Source organism: Protopterus annectens, chromosome 12.part0, assembly GCF_019279795.1.
Source record: "Protopterus annectens isolate FY-2018-M chromosome 12.part0, PAN1.0, whole genome shotgun sequence".
Taxonomy (NCBI): Eukaryota; Metazoa; Chordata; order Ceratodontiformes; family Protopteridae; genus Protopterus; species Protopterus annectens.
The window spans coordinates 138,778,986-138,800,331 of record NC_056746.1 but is presented as its reverse complement, the minus strand read 5'-3'; the positions used below and the strand labels follow the sequence as shown (position 1 = coordinate 138,800,331).

General features: G+C 41.4%; 1 protein-coding gene across 1 annotated transcript in view; it reads right to left on the bottom strand.

Moving 5' to 3' along the window:
• Positions 1 to 21,346, bottom strand: part of LOC122816398 (multidrug resistance-associated protein 1-like) — a 786,965-nt gene that overhangs the window by 261,796 nt on the left and 503,823 nt on the right. Inside the window, exon 13 of the mRNA XM_044089156.1 lies at positions 4,305 to 4,451. Within this exon, the coding sequence (XP_043945091.1) occupies positions 4,305 to 4,451 (147 nt within the window). The remainder of the gene's footprint in view (positions 1 to 4,304; positions 4,452 to 21,346) is intronic.

Sequence of the window (21,346 nt, the reverse complement as noted above, 5' to 3'; positions counted from 1 at the left end):
CAGCCAATAGTTTAGGCTATGTATGATTATTTTGTGGGCTGCTTATAAATTGATAAAGCAATCAAATTACAGATGAACAACTCTGAGTCCGTTTCTTAAGTATAACGCTTGCCTGTAAAAAGTTTAAAGCTAGACAAGAAAGTCTTTTCTTGATTTTATTTTAGATAATTTCATCTGTCTTGGTGCTAATGGCCCAGTCTGCAAACGAATCTCATGGTGGCAGATAGTTAAAAGACACATTTACCTTAAGATGATGTAAAGTTGAACAGGGGAGTCGTTTCTAATTATTATTTTCATTTTTCTTTCCCTTTCGTTTCTCTGCCTTTTATCTGAGGTGTTAGAGGAAGCGATTTGGTATTCTGTGCATCCGTATCAGGGAGATTTTAGGTCACTTAGTGATAGTGGGGCCATAAGAGCCTCAGCTTGTGTTTCCGGTCACGACTGGTTAGTGTGTTTCTATCTGCGGGTTAGAATGTTAATACAGAGCTCGTGGCCTACCTTGTGGAGCCACAGTGAAGTCAAAATTATAAGAACCAGGCAGTCTGTGGTACTGGATATCAAAGGAAGACAGACAGAGGCATTTAGGGTTAAGCAGCGATCTTCATTTCAGATTGGAAATTGGGTGTATCAGTTCGTAGGTAAGCAAGATGATTTCTTTATGCTAAACAACAAGGTGTTTTCTTCTTCAGAGCTTCAGAAGTTCACCAAATGCTGTAGTAAAGGCAGCTTTAGCTTCTGATTGTTTTTTTATAAAACATTTCTGGTCATTTTTTGGAAAAAGATAAGGTGTTGGGATATTTCATTTGCAAGCAGATGTCTTGCTTGCTTAATTTGCAAAGGTAAATCCTGAGCAAATGTAATTTTGTGACCACACCAAAGAAATTATCTTTTTTGTTTTACTGCTTGAAGGATTTCTTGGAAATGCTGGTAGTTTAAAATCTTTGCATAGACTTGACGAGGGGTGGTTGGGTTCTGCGATCTATGAAGAGCTCTACGGGCTCTCTCTATTACAATGTCTTTAGAATTGGGGTGATTTTCTAGTAGAGAACTAAAAATCTTCTTTAGGATATCTTGAAGCTGTGGTTAGTTTTATGTTTCAAGAATTCCTTGAATGAGAATATTGTTTCTTCTGCTACAAGCCTCCAGATTAATAAGCTTTTGTTGTGTGTCTGTAATGACAGATTCTTTGTTTTTAGTTGTTTTTGGAGTTCATCTATTTTCAACTCATTTGCTGTTGTTTTGGCTTCAGCTTGATCCATACAGAAAACAATTTGTTCCAGTGTAGCTCCAAAGTTTGTCAGCTTGTTTGAGAAGTTGTGAATGGCAGATTCAATAGGCATTAGAGCAGTTTTTAGTTAATCTATAGAGTAGGCCCCCTCAGGGTTTGCCTTTTATGCTAACATACATTTGCTAGAATCTTGTTCTTTCAGTATTCGCTGCCTTTTCGATAAGGTTTCTTTTTCTGGGGAAGCAATTTGTGATAATTTGGTTTTGGTTGTTTGAAGGTCCATTTGTTGCTGGTCGTTAGGCATGATTAGTTTTGTTTGAAATCAGTTGTCTGTCCTATGCTGCCTTAACTACTAGTAAGGTTAGGCCTCAAAAATCCATGTAGCTTTACTGCTGAGGTATTCAGGAGTTGAAATAGTATATTTTTGGAGTAAGAATAAAGTAATTTTTAGATTAAAGTATCCAGATGTTCAGATGGTATAACTGGGATCCACTCTAAGAAGAGATTATAGTTAGATGATTCCTGATGATGAAGATTCAAATACTGAGTTGTGGAGCAGTAAGGAGAGAGAGTGTTAATAGGCTGTCCACCATCTTGGAAAATCCAAACTGCATAATTGTTGGACTAGAAATTAACAGTTTGGTAATCAATATGAACACAGGTAGTGCCAATGAGACAAGCACAAATGGCTATGAAATAAAGATGCTCCATTCACAATACATTACACGTTTGTCTGCATTTTCCCCTGTTCAATGGTAAAAAAGGTGCAGCACATATTCAAGAATGTTTGCTCATCATTTATTTTCTCCACCAGCTGTACAGTATTAGGAAGTGTGGTATGTTGTTAATGCACTTAATACTTTTAAGACGTACAGTGCATGTACTTTGCCAAGCTCATTTCCCCCCATTGCATTTCCCAGTGTTGCACAAGAACTGCTACATTTCTTTGACTTCTGTCTTTCATACACTTCAGTCACATCTTGTATGCACTTTGTGTTGTGCTTTTGGTCTTCCCATTCATTTAAGTGTCAGTTGTTTACGTAGCATTGTTTACCATATTTACATATGTAATGTACAAATGCCACAATCAAGGACCCTAAGGCTAATAAACTGAATAATGAAAAATTGAGAGTGTTTGGTTTCCTTGTGTCAGTGCCCTCTCTTTTTTTCTTGGTGGTTTAGCCATACTCTGTTTCACCTGTACTCAGTGATGGATTATCTGCCTAGTGTATATGGAACTGAAAATTGTAGGAGGCCTATTTAGTGTTTCATTAGCTTAGTATTTCAGACTAAAGTGGAAATAGAAACAGCAGGCTTGTGAGCCTGCAGCTTCAGCCCCACCACTCCCATTGTTTGTTTATTTATTTACTTAGTTACGTTTTTTTTACCAGGAAACTCTGATGGGGAAATAAAACCCCTTTTCAATGGATACCCATGGAGAAAAGCTCCATGTTACATATAAAAAGTTGCTATGAAAATGTGCAAAACATCTCTTAAAGTAAAATATTAAAGTAAAAGCATTTATGATGTTATAAGACATACATCTGCACACTTGCAATTATAATCCTTAATGACTAAATGGAGTACTGACAGTAATAGATTTTGAGAAATAATTTGTAAAACAAACAGCAAAACACTGGCATGCCTTCTAAACTGTGTCATTGAATGTCCATGGCTGCAAGGAGCTAGGTCAACAAAATAAGCCAGAGCTGATGGCATGATAGTATTATATATAATTGTACAACAAAGGGTTATTTGTGTTAAAAAATGCTCACACTGATTGGACAGCCCATTCAGTGTGCCTGTTGTAAATTGATCATATACCAATAGAAAATATTCCAACCACTACAGTATTGCTGAGCGGCTGCGCTTTCTACTGAGATATGCAGCATTAATTCCATAGTATGTTTTACAAGGGACAGACCAAAACATGAGGAAAGTCAGGGGGCGAGCCACAAAACTCTACACAAGAAAGAGGCCTGCTTAATAGCAGTGTTATCAATTATAGTGTCATAAGCCTACATCTCGACTGTCCATAGTTTTGCAGAGGGTCCCTAATTTTCCTCATATTTTTGTCCAGTCTCTTATAAAGCGTTTCATTTCCTGATAAGCCATTGAATATTTCTATTAATCAATAATCCTAGACATTGCACATTCATAAGAAGAAAGGCAAAGCTGTTGATGTCAAAACCTGTTGCTCTATGAACCTTCAATACCAATTCTACCTTTTTCCCCCATTATTTTAGCTTTATCCACATATTTCACTAAATCTTATCTTCTGAGATGTATAACTCAGCAGTATTACAAGGTGTTTCTCTTGCTCTACATTGCTATACTTTGTAAGCGTAAAGATGAGAGTGAGTGTCATATGCATGTGCAAAAAGTCAGAACAGAGCGGAGGAGGCAGAATAGGGTTGCCACCTTTCATTTTGCCTAAAACCGGACCTAGGGTACACCCCTTGCACCTCCCACAACCCTACCTATGCCCACCTACTTTGTGGTGTGATCACCATGTTAGAGGAGTGGGAAGTCCCTCTTTTTCCATTTGTGATACCTTTCTTCTGCAGATTTACTATGCTTTTTGTACAACATACGTAAATAAATAGATAAATGAATAAATAAATAAATATATAAAACAAGCAAAACATACACAGACTCAGAATCAGATGAAGCCTACTGAACAGGCCAGAAAATTCAGTATTCCACAGTCTAAACCACAACAAAAAGGTAAAATTCATTACATTTCTACTAATAAGCAATACTGCACTATGTTTTGCTAGACCTTCTGTGCTAAACAAGATCCATCAGAACACCTGTATTGCACTTTATTTCAGAGAGCTAGCAGTTTCATGTCATACTGGTCTATATGGAAATTTAGAATAATAAAGAAAAACATATAATTACCAGAGCCATTCGAATGCATTTGTTCTTGTATCCACGTTAGCACTGACTTACTAAGAAACATATATTGGTTGTAATAAACAATATTCATAAGTATAAGTTTGTAAAAAGGCGAAGAAAAAAGTCCCTGAAGCCAAGCTGTTTTACGTGCAACTAAGTAGAAGCCAAGTCTTACTTGCATGGTAGTGCTAATAGAAAACGGAAGAAAGGAAAGTGGTGTCTTCATAATGTTGACCAGTGCCATGGAAACAAACGCCTTCTGTGCATCAAGGACATTATTCTCACTGGACAATGTATACACAGCAAACATGGCAAATGCAATCTAAAGAAAGTGATCAGAGAAGAAATTACAATTACACTCTTTCCACCTGTGTGCATTCTCATCTTTGATGTATCCTTTAGAACAAATACGACAATGAGAGTCTAAAGAAAACAATCAGAGAAGGCAAAGTTCTCTACTTCTATCCATGAACATTGTTAGCTTTTATGTATCTTTTACAGTGTTTCTGTATGCAAATATTTGACTTATTGACTGTTTGATGATCAGGTAAGTGAGATGGGATATATGCAGTAAACACATAAGGAATATATAGAGGTCTGGGATGTAATAAATAAAGTCCCATTCCTCAAAACATCAGATATTTCATTCATTACACTCCAGACCTCCATTTATTCTTTTTTAACATTGCCATTTCTTGTCACCATTCATTTCAGTGGTGTAGGTTTGGATGTTTTTGGTATAAGCATAAAAATGAAAGTTTGTTTTGTTTACAGAATTGGAAAGATGTTTTTATATCAGCTTACTATAGATCAAGTTTCACTTTCAACTCTTGGTTGGTTGGTTGGCAGTATGTATTGCAGCTTTGTTTGATTAATTTACTGTTTTCCTCTCTAAAGTGAATAAAACTATATTCCCCAGGCCTCTGCTGAAAATAGGCTCTGTGATTGTCCTAGTCAGACTTTCCCGGTCAATAAATAATAAATACATAATAAAGTAAACATAGTCTATAGGCCCTAGGGCCAATAGCCTAGTACTTACCTATGAACCTATATGATTGGATGGGTAATAGGAAATTCACCCCAGGGATCACTTCTGTGGTTCTGCTTGACAGGGGCACAGGAAAATAATTTTATTGGGTGGCAAAAGCCAGGGTACCTTTTTGGCTAGGCTTGTATAGGTCCTAGGGCCAATAGCCTAGTACCTACCTATGAACCTATGAACCTAGTGTGAATGCTTTCCCTGATGGAATTGATTCATTTCTTACAACTAACTATAGTCTCTTGAGAGGACCCAATCAGCTGATTAATTAACAGAAACATCTGTAAGGAAGTAACGCCAAAAATGTGGAAATTCCGCTTCACTATTACTACTATCCATAAAAGTGGTTTTAGTAATGTGTAATGAATGACATTTTGAGCTGTGGACCCATATCACTGCTTAGCTGCTTGTAGCAAATTCTCAAATCCATTTCAAAGAATTATACAATGATGGCTCATTACTATTCAAAAACCAACGTTTTGATTGGAAAGGTCAACCAGCATACGCGTTGTCAATTAAGCACATACCAATAGAACAAAATCGAGCCGCTGAAGTACCACTAAGTAGCCAGACTTTCTATTGGCATATACTGAGGGATAGAGCAAAATATAAGAAAAATCAGGTATATGCTGCAAAATGAAATAAACAGAAATCTATCTGAGGATATATCAAGATCTATCCTGGTTGCCTTTGTTTAATCACTTGGGCTTCACCTTCATGATCAAACCACACCAACTATAGGTAAATCCTGACTGAGCCACACACAGTCGTGGATTACTGCTTAAGTGGATCATGGATTACTTCAGTCAGTGTGCAGTCCTGTCTGATACACAGAGTTATTTTACAGCCATTACTGATGTGGATACAGTCTTGGACTCCCATACAAAGGTCCACAGTAAGATGTTATACACCTGGCAGGGAGCTTGGATCATTTGTTGGGAATGTCCAAGCTATCCTTTCCACAGCAATGTAAATATGAGGCTGCTTAACTTCCTTCTAAGAAAAAAGTGCAATTATCATTCACTTAAAATGGACTAAACTCTTGTTTAATACAACTTTTTCTACCCATTTTAGTGAAAATGTGTTTTGTGTCATTTAGTTGAAATAACATCTTATCAAAAACCATTTTAGCAATCCCTTAGTTCAGAGGGATAAAGCCCTGACTGAAAGCTATTAGAAACCATGTTTGACTAGCGGTACAGGGACTGGAGGGATAGGGTGGGGAAGCATGGGAATGAGGGACTGATGCTAACTGACACATCCTGGGGGGGGGAGCAGTTTGACTTGCTGCACTGGCAACTCCTGAGGCAAAGCAGGTATATAGCATGCTGTATGAAGAGCCTGGTGGGGTCACGCTACACCATTTTGCATGTGGTGTGTTGCTTGGTCAGAAGGTTGTAAATGAATGGAAGCAACTTCAGTGGAGCTTGCAGGCTGCCAAGTGGGTGGAGATAGAATGGTCTGCAAAATCTGCTGACTGAAAGGATCCCTAACTCTCACCTCCAAGAAGGAATGACTGGGCCAGAGTTTTCTTACCTAAAAGGAAGAATATGTGGAATGATAGATGTTGAGCCAATGCTGCTGACATAAAAAATACACCACTCTAGGAAAATTGTCAGTCAAAAGTAGCTAGAAATCAAGCATTTGTGCAAAGTGAGTGTCCCCCCCTTACCACCTTACATAAACAGAATAATGCCAGGGGGGCAGTAACAATGGAGAAATTGGTAGGTTTCACTAAAACAGTTTTCAATAAAACTGTTACTTCAGTGAAATGATTTGGTCATGCTGAAAATAATTAGTGAGGTAATGAGATCATTCACACTTAGTCTAACTTTTCTACATATTATTCCTCTGCAGAATAAATTATGAGATCGTACGTTATAACTGCTTACTTTCTTCCTTTGTGCTTCACTGTTTTCCCATTAATTCTCACTCATTTTATGAACTTTAGCAATAATACATTTTTCATCTGTGTTGTGTCCTTTTGCTTTACCTTTTAGGTTCTGTAACACATTCCACCAATGTGCTGAAGGTTATTTTGGTACACACTTGTCCCAGGATTCAATAAATGATTTCTTCCATGCAGGAATAGTGTAGCTGCTCCAGCATGGAATATGGCTGCCGAGCGATCCAGTAAACTAGTGTTTTGATGTGCATGAGCCTGCCTACACTGTTCTTGCACAGAAACCATTGTAGAATGCTAATTACCTCATTTCGTGGTGAAAACCATGCAAATGAGGTAAATTAGCGATTTAACAAGCAGGCAGGTATCCGTGCAAGAACAGTGTTAATTGCGGAAATGTATTGAATGCATTTCTGAAAATAACATAAACGGAGGCATGGCAGCTTCAAAACAAGCATGTATTATAGTCTTTCGGCATGCCAGTGGCCAAATATATGGCCATTGGCATGGAAAACTGCTTCATTTTTATAAAAATCAAAATTATTTATATATACTATATATTATATATACTTTTGTTAATAAATTTGTACGTTTTTGTCAGTTGGACATTTTAAGCTCTTTTTTACATGCTTTACAGTTTCATATGAACAGCTATATACATTTTTTACCATTGTGGATACTATTCTACTACCGTGGTTGTCCTGTCGATGCTACAGGCTGTTTCATACTATACTAGAAATAACTAGATAGGTAGGAGTTCTAATCTCAATACTGGCAGCTGTGTGTGTGTGTGTGTGTGTGTGTGTGTGTGTGTGTGTGTGTGTGTGTGTGTGTGTGTGTGTGTGTGTGTGTGTGTGTGTGTCTGTGTGTGTGTGTGTGTGTGTGTGTGTGTGTGTGTGCGTGTGTGTGTATGTGTGTGTGTGTGTGTGTGTGTGTGTGTGTGTGTGTGTGTGTCTGTGGGTTGAGAATCATATCCTGTGTGGGTTATACCATTTTTAGTTGTGTACCACCCTGTACACTTTCCATCACCCTACTTGATGAGGCCTGCTAATATCATTCATCTTAAGAGTACCTTGGGACAAGGTGAATTCATATAAGCTCTGTGAGTCTGATATCTGCATAACACTATAGTAGAAATAACTAGATAGGTAGGGGTTCTAATCTCAATACTGGTAACTGTGTATGTGTGTGCTTGTGTTGAGAATCATATGCAGTTTGGGTTATACCATTTTGATGTGTGTACTATCCACGCCTGTTTACCACCTCCTGGTGGCATTGCTTGATATAGCGCATTAATGGCATCTGCCTCACATGCAGCATGTTAAACCATTGTACAGGCCATTGCAGTCATCTGTACAGATGTCTATGGAATATCTGGATTGCAACCCATATGCGGTCTGTGTCCCCTAACAATGGCTATGTATGTGATATTGTTGCCAAATAGGTCACAGTTAGTGTACTGACACACATGTCAGCATCAGATATCATACCTGATTGAAGCATCATGCTGATACAATGTCTGTTACCCTATCACTTGTCCAGGCTTGTAGGAGCAATAGATGACTCCAGTTGCTATTCCTGGTGGGTTATCTCACCATCCATGAAGGCATTCACAACAGTATGTGTTGTAAGAGGTAGTGGATTATGTCCCACACATATAATCTATGTGGGGCATGCCAAGTGTATGTAGCACTATAGTACATTAAAGGGGATATGTAGGTTTATGAATCTGTCCATTGCAAACTGTGTTGGTGTTACTGTATGCACATCCTCTGTGTCAGTCTTTACTATGTGTATGCAAAGAATATACCTTTTGTCTCCCTGTTCTATCATGTCAACTCAGGAATACATACCACAAACTTGTCATACACAGTACCATGCATGCCCTCACCAACTGCATCAGGGTTGAGTGTATGGGAAAGAAATGGCAGGGGCAACAGGTGCTGACACATGAATCTGTTGCAGTCAATATAATGGCTAAGTTGGTGAGGGACCTGCTGACAGTACTCCAGTAACCTATTCTGAATGTATGAGCCTGTGGTACTACACAGCACTGAGGTGACATGTCTGAAGGCTACCTGTCTGTGACAATGGGTATGTACGCCAGGTCACACTGTCTGACAACAGTGTCCGTCACACATTGTTGCATGCATACACACCTGGTAAATTTAGATATAAAGCTGTACCTTGGCTATGAAATGGTTGGTGTAGTTCCACTCTGCCATACTCCACATTGGTAATGTCTGCAGGGCCACAGCTAGCAGACACACAGACACCTGGGACACAAACAGAATACAGCATGTCAGACTACATTCAGTCAGTGATACTGACAGCACCTTAAACAGTATTACATAGCTATACTGTACTACATTCACCCTGTGCATCAGACCCATATTAGCCTGCACCTGCATCGATGGTCTGGATGACAGAGATGTGGCACAGGTATCATCATATGCACTGGGTGTGGATTTGCCAGAGGCCTAGGCTGGGCCATATGGTCGACATCCATGTGTGTGTGTGTGTGTGTGTGTGTGTGTGTGTGTGTGTGTGTGTGTGTGTACATGTGTTTGGAGGGGTATCCTATAGATGGGCTGTGGAGAGGTGCTGTGTGCATCTGGAGGTGCCTGTGCTACAGATGTGTGTGTGCATGTATGCACACAGTCACACCATGTGGCTGCCCTATACAGGGGTATGTTGGACAGCTGTGGACCGTACATGGCACGGTGTCCTGTTCACCGTCTCTGGCCATGGACATGTGGACTGGTCCTGCCAGGGGTCTCACTGGCACCACCAGGCCTAGGGCCAGATGCAGTACTGCTTCCTGATGGTGACTGCTGTCTGCTGGATCTGTGTCCCTGACAGGACTGGCCAGAACCATGTGTCCATGACCTGCTCCTTTGTGATGTGGACAGCAACCTCCCTTCGGTAGTGCTGGTGTCACTGCCACTATGGGAGTGTGAAGGTGCATGGCCCCTGTAGACTCTCAGCTGATATTGGTACTGGCCTACGTCCACATGTGACCAACGCCCATCTCTCACCACATGCTCAAGCACAGACATGCCACAATCAAGACTTGCCAAGGTCTCACCCCACAGTCTATTCATGACCTCAGTATTTTGGTGTGTGGCCTGAGTAAGGTTACATATGTCACCACATAAACCAGGAAGAGTTACATTCACCACCCAGAGTATATATCTGGTTTTACATTCACTACATGCCTGTGCATCCATGACAGCCCGAAACATGCTTCTGGGGACACCTGCCAGTCACCACACTAGCCTGTTCCATGCCATGACCTGCTAATTGTCCATCATCTGTGGCTGCTTGGGACGGCGCATGTGTGGGCATTGTGAGTGTTTGCAGGGACATTGTGGATGAGTGTGGGATGCCAACCGATGGCAAAGACTCAGCCCCTGACAACACTACCTGTGCCTGAATATGACCATCATCATTGCCAGAGTCTGCAGAGACAATGACATCAGATACTGAGCAGGACGGACTATGACCACCATGACCACCTGTGGGGAAAAGAAAACATATGTAAATTAATACCTGCACTATACCGTTTGCTGCTACACATGCACACACACATATGCACACACACACACACACACACACACACACACACACACACACACACACACACACACACACACACAAGCACATGCATGCACACACATACAGGTGAGGTGGCAGACAGGCATTACACAGACCTCACAATAGCCAGCTAGTAACATTCACAACACAGTCAGACCACTACATACACACCCTGGACAGTCCCTCAGCATCATGCAGTGCAGCCCTTTCCATTTCTTGTTACAACTTATATACACCTCTGTGATATGTGAGTAGTGTTAGTAGGTGATGGGCCTTCAAGCAGCACACACTGCATCCATGTACACATAATTGCTGTTCACCTGTATAGCACAGTGGCAACTCCTACAGAACATACCTCTCAACTGTGCAGAATGTCTACATGTGTGGCTCACATTTCTGGTCTGTTCATCATAAATCCTGTATTTGTCTGACACATTACTGGGATGATATAAGGACTGGTGTCACTATTTAATGACATATTTTGAGTTTCATACTTAAAAACCTGCAATACAGGTATGTTACAACAGAACCAGTTACACTAACAACCTTCTAAGCTTACAGTGGACATTATGAGTGTAGACACCCCTGTTAACATGCCATATTTGTCTGATATATAACATGAGACCACAGAAGTCATGTGTTCCATTTCCCAACTTTAATGTGACCTATAACCTGTGCAATCCAATTGAAAAACAAACACATCGGTTAGGGATAACATGTAGAAGTTGAAATACATATGATAGGCTGGTTGCATGATTGTGCACATCCTTAAACTAATACTTTGTTAAAGCACCTTTTGATTTCATAACAACAGTCAGTCCTCTTGGGAAGGTGTGTATCAGCATGGTATATCTCGACTTAGCAATATTTGTACACTGTCCCTTGTAGAAGCCCTCCAACTCTGTCAGATTGCCGAGTATCACTTCTACACAGGCCTTTTCAGGGCACCCCACAGATTTTCTATTGGATGTATGTGTGGACTGTGGTTGGGCCCTTCCAAAACATTGATTGTCTTCTGGTGAAGACATTCTTTTATGGATTTTGATGTATGGTATTGGTCAGTGTTATGTGGAAAGGTGTAAGTCCTCTCCATCCACAGCTTTCAAGCAGACGCATGATGATTTTGGGACAAAAGGGACTGGTATTTTGAACTCTTCCTAATCCCCTCCACCTTCACTAAAGGCCCACTTCCAACTTACGAACAGCAACACCAAAGCAGGACACTGCCATCACCATGCTTCACCATGGGGATGGTGTTCTTTTGGTGATGCACAGTGTTGTTCTTGAGCCAAAAATGTTGGTATTGTGGCCAAAGAGTGCAACCTTGGTCTCATTACACCATAACACATTTCCCCACATGCGTTTGGATGACCTGATGTATTTTTCTTGAGAAATCCACCAGACCTGGATGTTGTTCTGTGTATGAGAAGGCTTCCATCTTCCAAACCTACCCCATAGGCCAGACATGTGGAGAATATGGGAGATTGTTGTCACATGTAGTACACAACTGGTACTTGCCAGTGATTCCTGCAACTCTGGTAGTGTTGCTGTAGTTCCCCTGGTGGGTCTATATCAGCATATCAAACATTGACTTACCCGAATATGAAAAGGTCGACACCAGAATGTTGAACTACAATTTGCTCGACATGTTAAAATGACAAGAATCAAAATATTGAATTGCCATAGTTGGCCAACTCTGCCTCCTGGTTCCTGCTGAATAATTAAACAAAATAGATACCCTGTCATTCACCCATATGTCCCCTGTGCAAAGTGAGCGTGCATGAAATACCAAATGTATGTGTAAGTAAACAAAGAACACCTAAATAGAAGTAAACTTTAATTTCTGTGAAGTTCCCCATCTACCTGCTTAATACTGATTGCTCTACCTTTGCATTTCAATGATTTTTTACACTTGCAGCACCAATATCTCCTATATTTCATTGTCTTTTCTAATGTATACAAATAGCCATCTATGTGTAACATACCCCGACTTTTCTGAGATGTCACAATTTTACAGCAATTACCTGGAATGCCAGGAGCTACAGGTAAAGTGATAGCCATTTTCAAGCATGACACGTAGTCGAACGCACACAAATTACGTGTTACAAATTTAATTTATAGCAACAGTTTATAAAACAACAAAATAATAATATTTTATTTCTTTCATATTTCAGTATTGTAGTACAAGAGTTTCTACTTATATATCTCCTTAACATAACCTTTTATTCTAAACTTAAGAGATATACTTCCAAATAATAACGCAATCTGCTAGTGATGTTTAATGTCAGTAAATGTGATTTAGCCAACTATGAACATTCATTCTTTTGATAGTCAAGATTTCAAAAAGTCGACTATTTTACTGTTCAACATTCTGGTGTCAACCTTTTCGTATTCGGGTAAGTCAACATTCGATATGATGATATAGACCCTCTACTGGCAGCCTCCATGACCAGTTTGGGTCTTGTCTTTTCCAAACATTTGGAGGGATGTCCAGTTTTTTGCAATGTCACTGTTGCCCCATATTTCCACCACCATGTGATGACTGTCTTCACTGTGTTCCATAGTATATGCAATGCTGTGGAAATGTGTGTGTACCCTTCTCTGGGCTGACACCTTTCACAAATGAGATCCCTTTGCTGCTTCATAAGCTGTATGTGAACTATGGCTGTTACTGTAGCAGCAACTGAGTAAATGTTAAGATAATCCTGTTAGGACAGCTGACCATTATTTGCTGTTAATCAAAGAGTCTCTGTAATTGATGGCAGGTGTGTACCCAAAAATATGTAATGTTGTAATAATATCAAAAAGCTGCTTCAACATGTTATTAGCTTCAGCCTGTGCACACATATGCATCTAGCTTCATGTATGTTTTTTATGTGTCATAATTGTTCCCTTACCAGATGTGTTTGTTTTGCAATTAGATTGTACAGGTTATAGGTCACATGAAAGGTTGGAAGGGTTTGGAAATGTGTTATCATGCTCTCATTTTTGTATTTCACAAATGCCTGGCATTCTAACAGGTGTGTGTACACCATTTCTATGCACTGTTTAACACTAATTTATAAAATATGTCCATAGTTTCGGGCCTTCGTCCCCCCATTCTGCCATTCTTTGTCCAGATTTCCTGCAATGACAGATTGTGAGGTATGCTACAGATATGTGACATCTCCTGTAAATAGGCCCCTGTGATGACCACTGTGATGCAGTGCAGTTAACCCCACCACAAGTGAACATGCAGATATTGCAAAATAGCTGAGAGCAACAGTTGTGTGCATGGTCACATGCATGACCTTAACATTCCTGGGGTACTGGTGAGCCACAACAGGAAAATCACATACTCACCGGCTTCAGGTTGCTGTTCCACATGCAGACCAGAGGTACCTATGCAGTTGTGGGGGAGAGGTATTGCCAGCAGACTCACATTTGGCATTGGTACAAGATGAATGCAACGTGTCTGCACAGGTACAGTACAAGCTATGATAGTACACAATTTTCTGTCCCTCGCCATAGATGTGCACTTGTGTGCATTACTAAACCCCACCCACAAATGCAGTTTGAACTGACATATGCATCTAGATACTCTATTGAAGACAGTATGACTGCTACATACTTAAATTGATGTGAACTGTGGCCTTACCTGGATGTTCCTCGCCTGTTGCCTGGGTGTCACCCACCTCCATGACTGGTGTTTCATGTGTTGATTGTTGTGTGGGGGGTTACCCCAAAGTTTGGCAAGGAGCTCCTCCATTGGTGTAAGCGGGGCCTGCGTAGCAGGACCCCCACCTGTGGTGGAATGGTCCCAGGACAAGGCAGCAGCCCTTTGCCAGGCACAAAGTATCAGGTCAGTTGCCCGATGCCTAACCTAATCGTATGTGCGGCCATGGTGGCCCAAGGTGTTCACTCTGTGGAAAAGGTCATCCCACAGGGCAGTCCACTCCCACAGATTTTGTCGGCCTCGGCCAGACAGCACCACATGGTGCTGTAGTATTGCCTCTGTAATAGCTGCATTTTCATCAGCAGTGTACAACGGCTGATGCTGCATGGCACCTGGAATAAATAAACAGGGAAACACATCACAGGACCTCAGACATTGCCCAGGGTTATTCACAGAGCTAGCACATCAATGTTGCCTATCATTAGCCACCACTTACAACCACATCATACCCCTGTCATCTATCAGCACAATATGAACCTGCATTGCACTCCTCATCCTGATGTGTCATGTTCCCCCAAATGAGGGCCAGTACATTGCATAAACCACCATTCATCATTCACATTTGTGTAAGGTGATGACAGTGGCCATCGTCCTTGCAGATGGGATGTCAATGGTGCTCAGGCTTTGCTTGCATACAGTGTGTAATGGAGTTGGAAGCATATGCCTGAGTTCATGTAGGATTCAGACAGGAATGTTCTCAGGTCCCATGGAGACTTGCTTTTGTTGACTTTGATTAGGCAGCATGCACCTGCTCCCTGATGATGAGGGGAGGGGTGCATGTGCTGTGCATATCCACCTACACTGATGGTGAGCCAGAGGGGTGATGTTTGCCCTAAACCTGTCTGCAGCAGGTTGTCTATAGCTATGGTGTGTGTGTATGTGGTGTGATTGACCACCATTACAGGGTGGGTTGTGTTGTCGCCTCTGAGATTGCAGACATATGTGAAGACGGCCTTGTGATTGTCCTTGGTGGATGTGTCCAATTTGTCAGCCTTACAGTAATCCATGTGGGACCTTATAAGCTCATTCAGACAAAGGTTGACTCACTGCCAGGTTGCTGCCTGCTCCTACTCTGACCTGTACAACCGACATAGTGACCAATTATGTGGTTTGTGTATTGCTGCTGTCCAGCAAAGGGGATTACTCTACTTTGGTGGAGACAGGTTTTACAGGTAAGGTATTGTTGAGTCTATACAGTTATGTTGGTGGTCATATGGCTGTTTGTAGTAGGCATGGACACAATGTTATAACATGATTGGACACCTCTGAAATTTCAACCTGATAATCATACTTATTCTAGTACCCATGTCTGTGTCAGGGCAATGCAACAACAAGTAGCTGTAGAAATCTAACCTGTTGGATGCACAGAAACTGAGATTACACACATGTATGACATGTACAGCTTATTTACCTAACATTTTGCATCCCATGTCTGTTGTTATGAGATAGCCAGGTACACCTAGTCATACATAGATGTGCACAGGTAATAACTGATATACATTTCTGTTCTATGTCAGTATGGCACACTGTATTTAAGCTCTTGTTGCTCAATCATTCCTGTCAACATGTTAGGGCAGGACACCTGGAGGACGCCACACATACATGGGGGGGGGTGTCCAAAATTAATGACACTTTCTTAATATTGCTGTAACACACAAGTCATTTGATAGCACAGTAGCCTTTGCATTCACAGACATACCCTGGAGGATGTCCAATGCTCATATGGCAGGAAGAGAGGAGAAAGGCTAGGAGTGTGTGAGTGAGGGTAAGAACTTTTAATGTTGGCAGTATGACTGGTATGGGGACATAACTAGCTGATATGATGGACAGAAGGAGGGTTGATATATTGTGTGTGTAAGAGACCAGATGGAAGGGGAGTAAGGCTAGGTGTATCGGAGTCGGATCCAAGTAGTTATATCATGGTGTGGATGGGAGGAGAAATGGTGTAGGGGTTATCCTGAAGGAACAGTATGGCAAGGGTATTTTTGGAGGTGAAAAGAGTGTTGGACAGAGTGATATTAGTGAAGCTGGACATTGATGGTGTAATGATGATTGTTGTTAGTGCATATGCTCTGCCAGCTGTGTGTGCGATGGATGAGAAAAAAAAATCTTTGATGGAGTTGAATGAAGTGGTGATGACTGTACCCAAGGGTGAGAGAGTGGTGAGTGGAGAATTTTTCAATGGGCGTGTTGTTGAAGAGAACAGAGGGGATGCAGAAATGATGGGTAGGTATGGTGTTAAGCAAAGGAATGCAGAAGGTATAATGATGGTGGGTTTGCAGAAAGGATGGACATGGCTGTGGTGAATACATATTTTAACAAGACAGAGGAGCATAGGGTGACATACAAGAGTGTAGGAATGTACACACAGGCGGATTATCTCCTATGCAGGAGGGCCAGTTTGAAGGAGATTGGAGACTAAATTGGTGACAGGGGAAAGTGTAGTTATGTAGCATGGAATGTTGGTCTGTGGGATGACGTTGATCAAGAGGAGGAGGAGGAGTGTAAGGCAGCACCCAGGATCAATTGGTGGAAACTGAAAAAGGGTGACTGTGAGGTTGAGTTCAGGGAAGATTTAAGACAGGCAGTGGGTGGCAGTGAAGAGTTACCAAATATCTGGGTAGCTACAGCACACCTAGTAAGGGAAATGACTAAAAATGCACTTTGTGTGACATCTGGACAGAAGAAGAAGGACAAGGGAACCTGGTGGTGGGATGAGAAAGTACAGGGGAGTAAACAAAGTAAGAGGCTGGTGAAGAAGTGGGATTGTCAGAGAGATGAAGAAAGTAAATAAGAATATAAGGAGATGGGGTGCATGGCAAAGAGAGAGGTGGCAAAGGCTAAGGATGAGGCTTTTCAAGAGTTGTATGAAAGGTTGGACACTAAGGATGGAAAATAGGACCTATACCGATTGGCTAGACAGAGGGACCGAGCTAGGAAGGATGTGCAGAAGATAAGGGTGATAAAGGATAACGAGGGAAACATACTCACAAGAGAGGAGAGTGTGTTGAACAGATGGACAGAGTACTTTGGGGGCTGTTGAATGAAGAGAATGAGAGGGAGAGTAGGTTGGATGATGTGGGTATGGAGAATCAGGAAGTGCAACAGATTAACAAGGAGGAAGTAAGGATAGCTATGAAGAAGATTAAGAATGGAAAGGCTGTTGGTCCAGATGACATACCAGTGGAAGCAAGGAGGTGTTTAGGAGAAATGGCAGTGGTCTTTGTAACCAGATTATTTAATGTAATCTTGGAAAGTGAGAGGATGTGTGAGGGGTGGAGAAAAAGTGTTTGATTACCAATTACATGAATAAGGGTGATGTGCAGAGCTGTAGTAACTACAGAGGGATGACATTGATCAGTCACAGCATGAAGTTATGGGAAAGAGTAGTGGAAGCTACGTTAAGAAGGGAGGTGAGGATTAGTGATTAGCAGTATGGTTTCATGCCAGGAAAGAGCAGTACAGATGCGATGTTTGCTCTGAGAGTGTTGATGGAGAAGTACGGAGAAGGTCAGAAGGAAATGCATGGTGTTTTTGTGGACTTAGAGAAAGCATATGGCAGGGTGCCTAGAGAGGAGTTGTGGTACTGTAAGAGGAAGTCAGGAGTGGTGGAGGAATCTGTAAGAGTGCTACAGGATATGTACAATGGTAGTGTGACAGCGGTGGGTTCTGCAGTGGGAGTGACAGGTGCATTTATGGTGAAGGTGGGATTACATCAGGGTTCAGCTCTGAGTTCTTTCTTATTTGCAGTGGTGATGGACAGGTTGACAGACAAGATCAGACAGGAGTCCTTGTTGAATGTGATGTTTGCAGATTACATTGTGATCTGTAGTGAGAGTAGGGAATAGGTTGAGGAGACAGCAAATACAATGAAGAACAAAGACCAGGAACCCAATGAATAAAATGTATTCCTCTCTGACGTCTCGGTATACACTGCCTTCTTGGAGACGTCAGAGAGGAATACATTTTATTCATTGGGTTCCGGGTCTTTGTTCTTCGTTGTATTTGCTGTCTTTGCTTTGCTGCTTTGCTGTTGTTTTTGCTGCAATAGGTTGAGGAGACCCTGGAGAGGTGGAGATATGCTCTAGAGAGGGGAAGAATGATGGTCACCAGGATTAAGACAGAATATATGTGTGTGAATGGGAGGGAGGCTAGAGGAATGGTGAAGATGTAGGGAGTACAGTTTGCAAAGGTGGATGAGTTTAAATACTTGGGATCAACAGTTCAGAGTAATGACGCATGTGGGGGAGAGGTGAAGAAGAAAGTACAGGCAGGATGGGGAGGGTGGAGTAGAGTGTCAGGAGTGATTTGTGATAGACGAGTACCATTAAGAGTGAGAAGGAAGATCTACAAGATGGTAGTGAGACCAGCTATGTTATATGGGTTGGAGACAATGGCATTGACAAAAAGGCAGGAATCAGAGCTGGATGTGGCAGAGTTAAAGATGTTAAGATTTGCACTGGGTGTGATGAGGGTGGACAGGATTAGGGATATGTATGTTAGAGGGTCTGCCCAGGTTGAATGGTTTGGAGACCAAGCCAGAGAGTAGTGGGATTATGTTGGTTTGGACATGTGCTGAGGAGGGATGCTGAGTATATTGGAAAAAGGGTGGTAAGGATGAAGCTGCAAGGAAAGAAGAAAAAAAGAAGGCCTAAGATAAGGTGTATGGATGGGTAATAGAGGACATGCAGGTGGTTGGTGTGACAGAGCAAGATGCAGAGGACAGGAGGAAAGGGAGACAGATGATCCACTGTGGTGACCCCTAATGGGAACAGCCAAAAGAAAGAGAAGGAGATGTTGTAATGTCAGTCTTCACAGGTTGCCAATGATTTGCCAGACATAACACAACTCTATGAGTAAATGACTACAAATATGAGGCACACATATGGCCAGTGTGCTTAACACTGGACAGTTGACTGGTATGAGCTCAGTATATCATATGCAGTTCAACACACACATCTGCAACAGTATTTGACTATGCAAATAGCCTGTATAGGTCTCTCACATTTCTGTGACAGACATGTATATCATAGTTGTATTCATAATTAACATATGGATATCTACGACATCCCAGTAGCTGGCCTAGCAGTGTCACAGAGTCAGTATTGTTCAATGCACATTCCAGTTGTAGTCATATGTGAGCCATCCTTTCCTGGGGTGACTCAGTGGCCTGAGTTGTGATCTATGTCACTGCAGACAGACCCAGTTGCTATGGCCATAGGTTCTGATCAGCAATATATCAGTACAGCAAGTCTTGTTGAGACATATTTATTGTACTTCCTATTTCCCATTATTACATACCTCCTACTGCATTCTATTACATGCTTACTTGTTTGGCATACCTTTTTTTTCCAAGTATGGTTGGTTTTATTCCACTATGTGTAGCTTGTTTCTTGGTCTCTCTCTCTCTCTCTCTCTCTCTCTCTCTCTCTCTCTCTCTCCCAGATGTAGGGTGTACATCTGTTTATCATAGGCACCAGCTTGCCTTTTGTAGGTATTCATGAGCAGCTGATTGCCTGTGCACCAATTGGTGTCCCCCACTTGCTAATTGCATGCAGAATAGATGTGGTGTTATTCCTATAGCTAATGGCATGGCAACACACTCCTATAATTGATTAATTCATGTGGGCATTGACCCTTTTCCTTGCCTGTAAGGAAGACTTCATGGAGATGTGTGAACAACAGCATCACAATGGGTAGTTGGAAATACCTCTTACAACAAAAACTGTGGAGACAGCCCAACAAACTTGAGGACAATGTAACAGACATAAGGACAGAATGTTAGTATTGCTGTTATACAGTTGAATTAATTCTAGTTTAACAGGGTTTGTGTAGACATGGCTTTTCTGCTTGATTTTAAGTCTATGACAGTTGTTATATGGTTGACATACCTCTCAACTGTAGGGTTATCCACAGAATGGCCAGATTTTGGACTCTCATGTCTGGTGTGTTCCTCTGAATTTTTTTGTCTTTGGAAAATCAGTAGCATACTGTGGAATTGCAGTCAGTAACTGGTATCATCCATTTGTGTTTCTGACTTCATATCCCTCAGAAAAGCTATGTTACAATAAATCCTAATACATCTGTCTCCATTTATAACAGCAATATTTCACATATGCCTTTGTTTTTGGGCCTCTGTCCCCAAGTATATCAGACTTTGTCCTGATGTCATGCAGTAAGAGGGTGATAGGTAAAGTATATCATTATTTAGTGCTTTCATTCCTGATACCATCCCAGTGATGTATCAGACTGCCAGACATGTTATGTGTAAGAGGCCTTATACATGAGGACAAAGCCTGGACATTCAGTGGGACTTTGAACAGTTGAGAGGTCTGTGTATTTCTGGTGATTGTTGACAGAATGTCAGGACTGTGTAGCAGTGTAGTGTATCAATGTTATTTGGCCTGTGTAGGGAGAGAGGTAGATGTATGTGTTATGGCTCCTTTTCTGTCTGCCTGTGCATGTTGCTCCTGTTTCTGGTGGTCTATCAGCTGTATATGTTTATAGGGGCAGACTGAGATATGTCCCATACCATGGTCAGGCATCATACTACAACTGTGAATTAGGCCAATATATGTAGGGGTAATATGTGAGTGACAAACATGTTGAGATGTTTTTGTTCACACAGTCCTTATACTGTACTGTTCCTATGGCATACCGGTATGTCACTGTGACTGTGGTGGAATTGGTTGTGGGTATGCACTTTCACACTTGTGTCTGTTTTTCAGTGCTGTTACATCCCTGTAGTGCCTGATATATTTGCCAGTACATGTGTAATTCCCAATAGCGGATTTGGGTTAGTGCTGTGTCAGTCTGACTGTAGTTTGGACAGTGCTTGGTGACATGCTTAGCAGCTGAGTGTAGTTTCCCTAATTTGATGTTATGTCCAGATATTTGTAGGATGTACTGTTGCCTGGCCTCCATAATTGTTGTGTATTTCTGACACATCAGTGGGATGTTGTG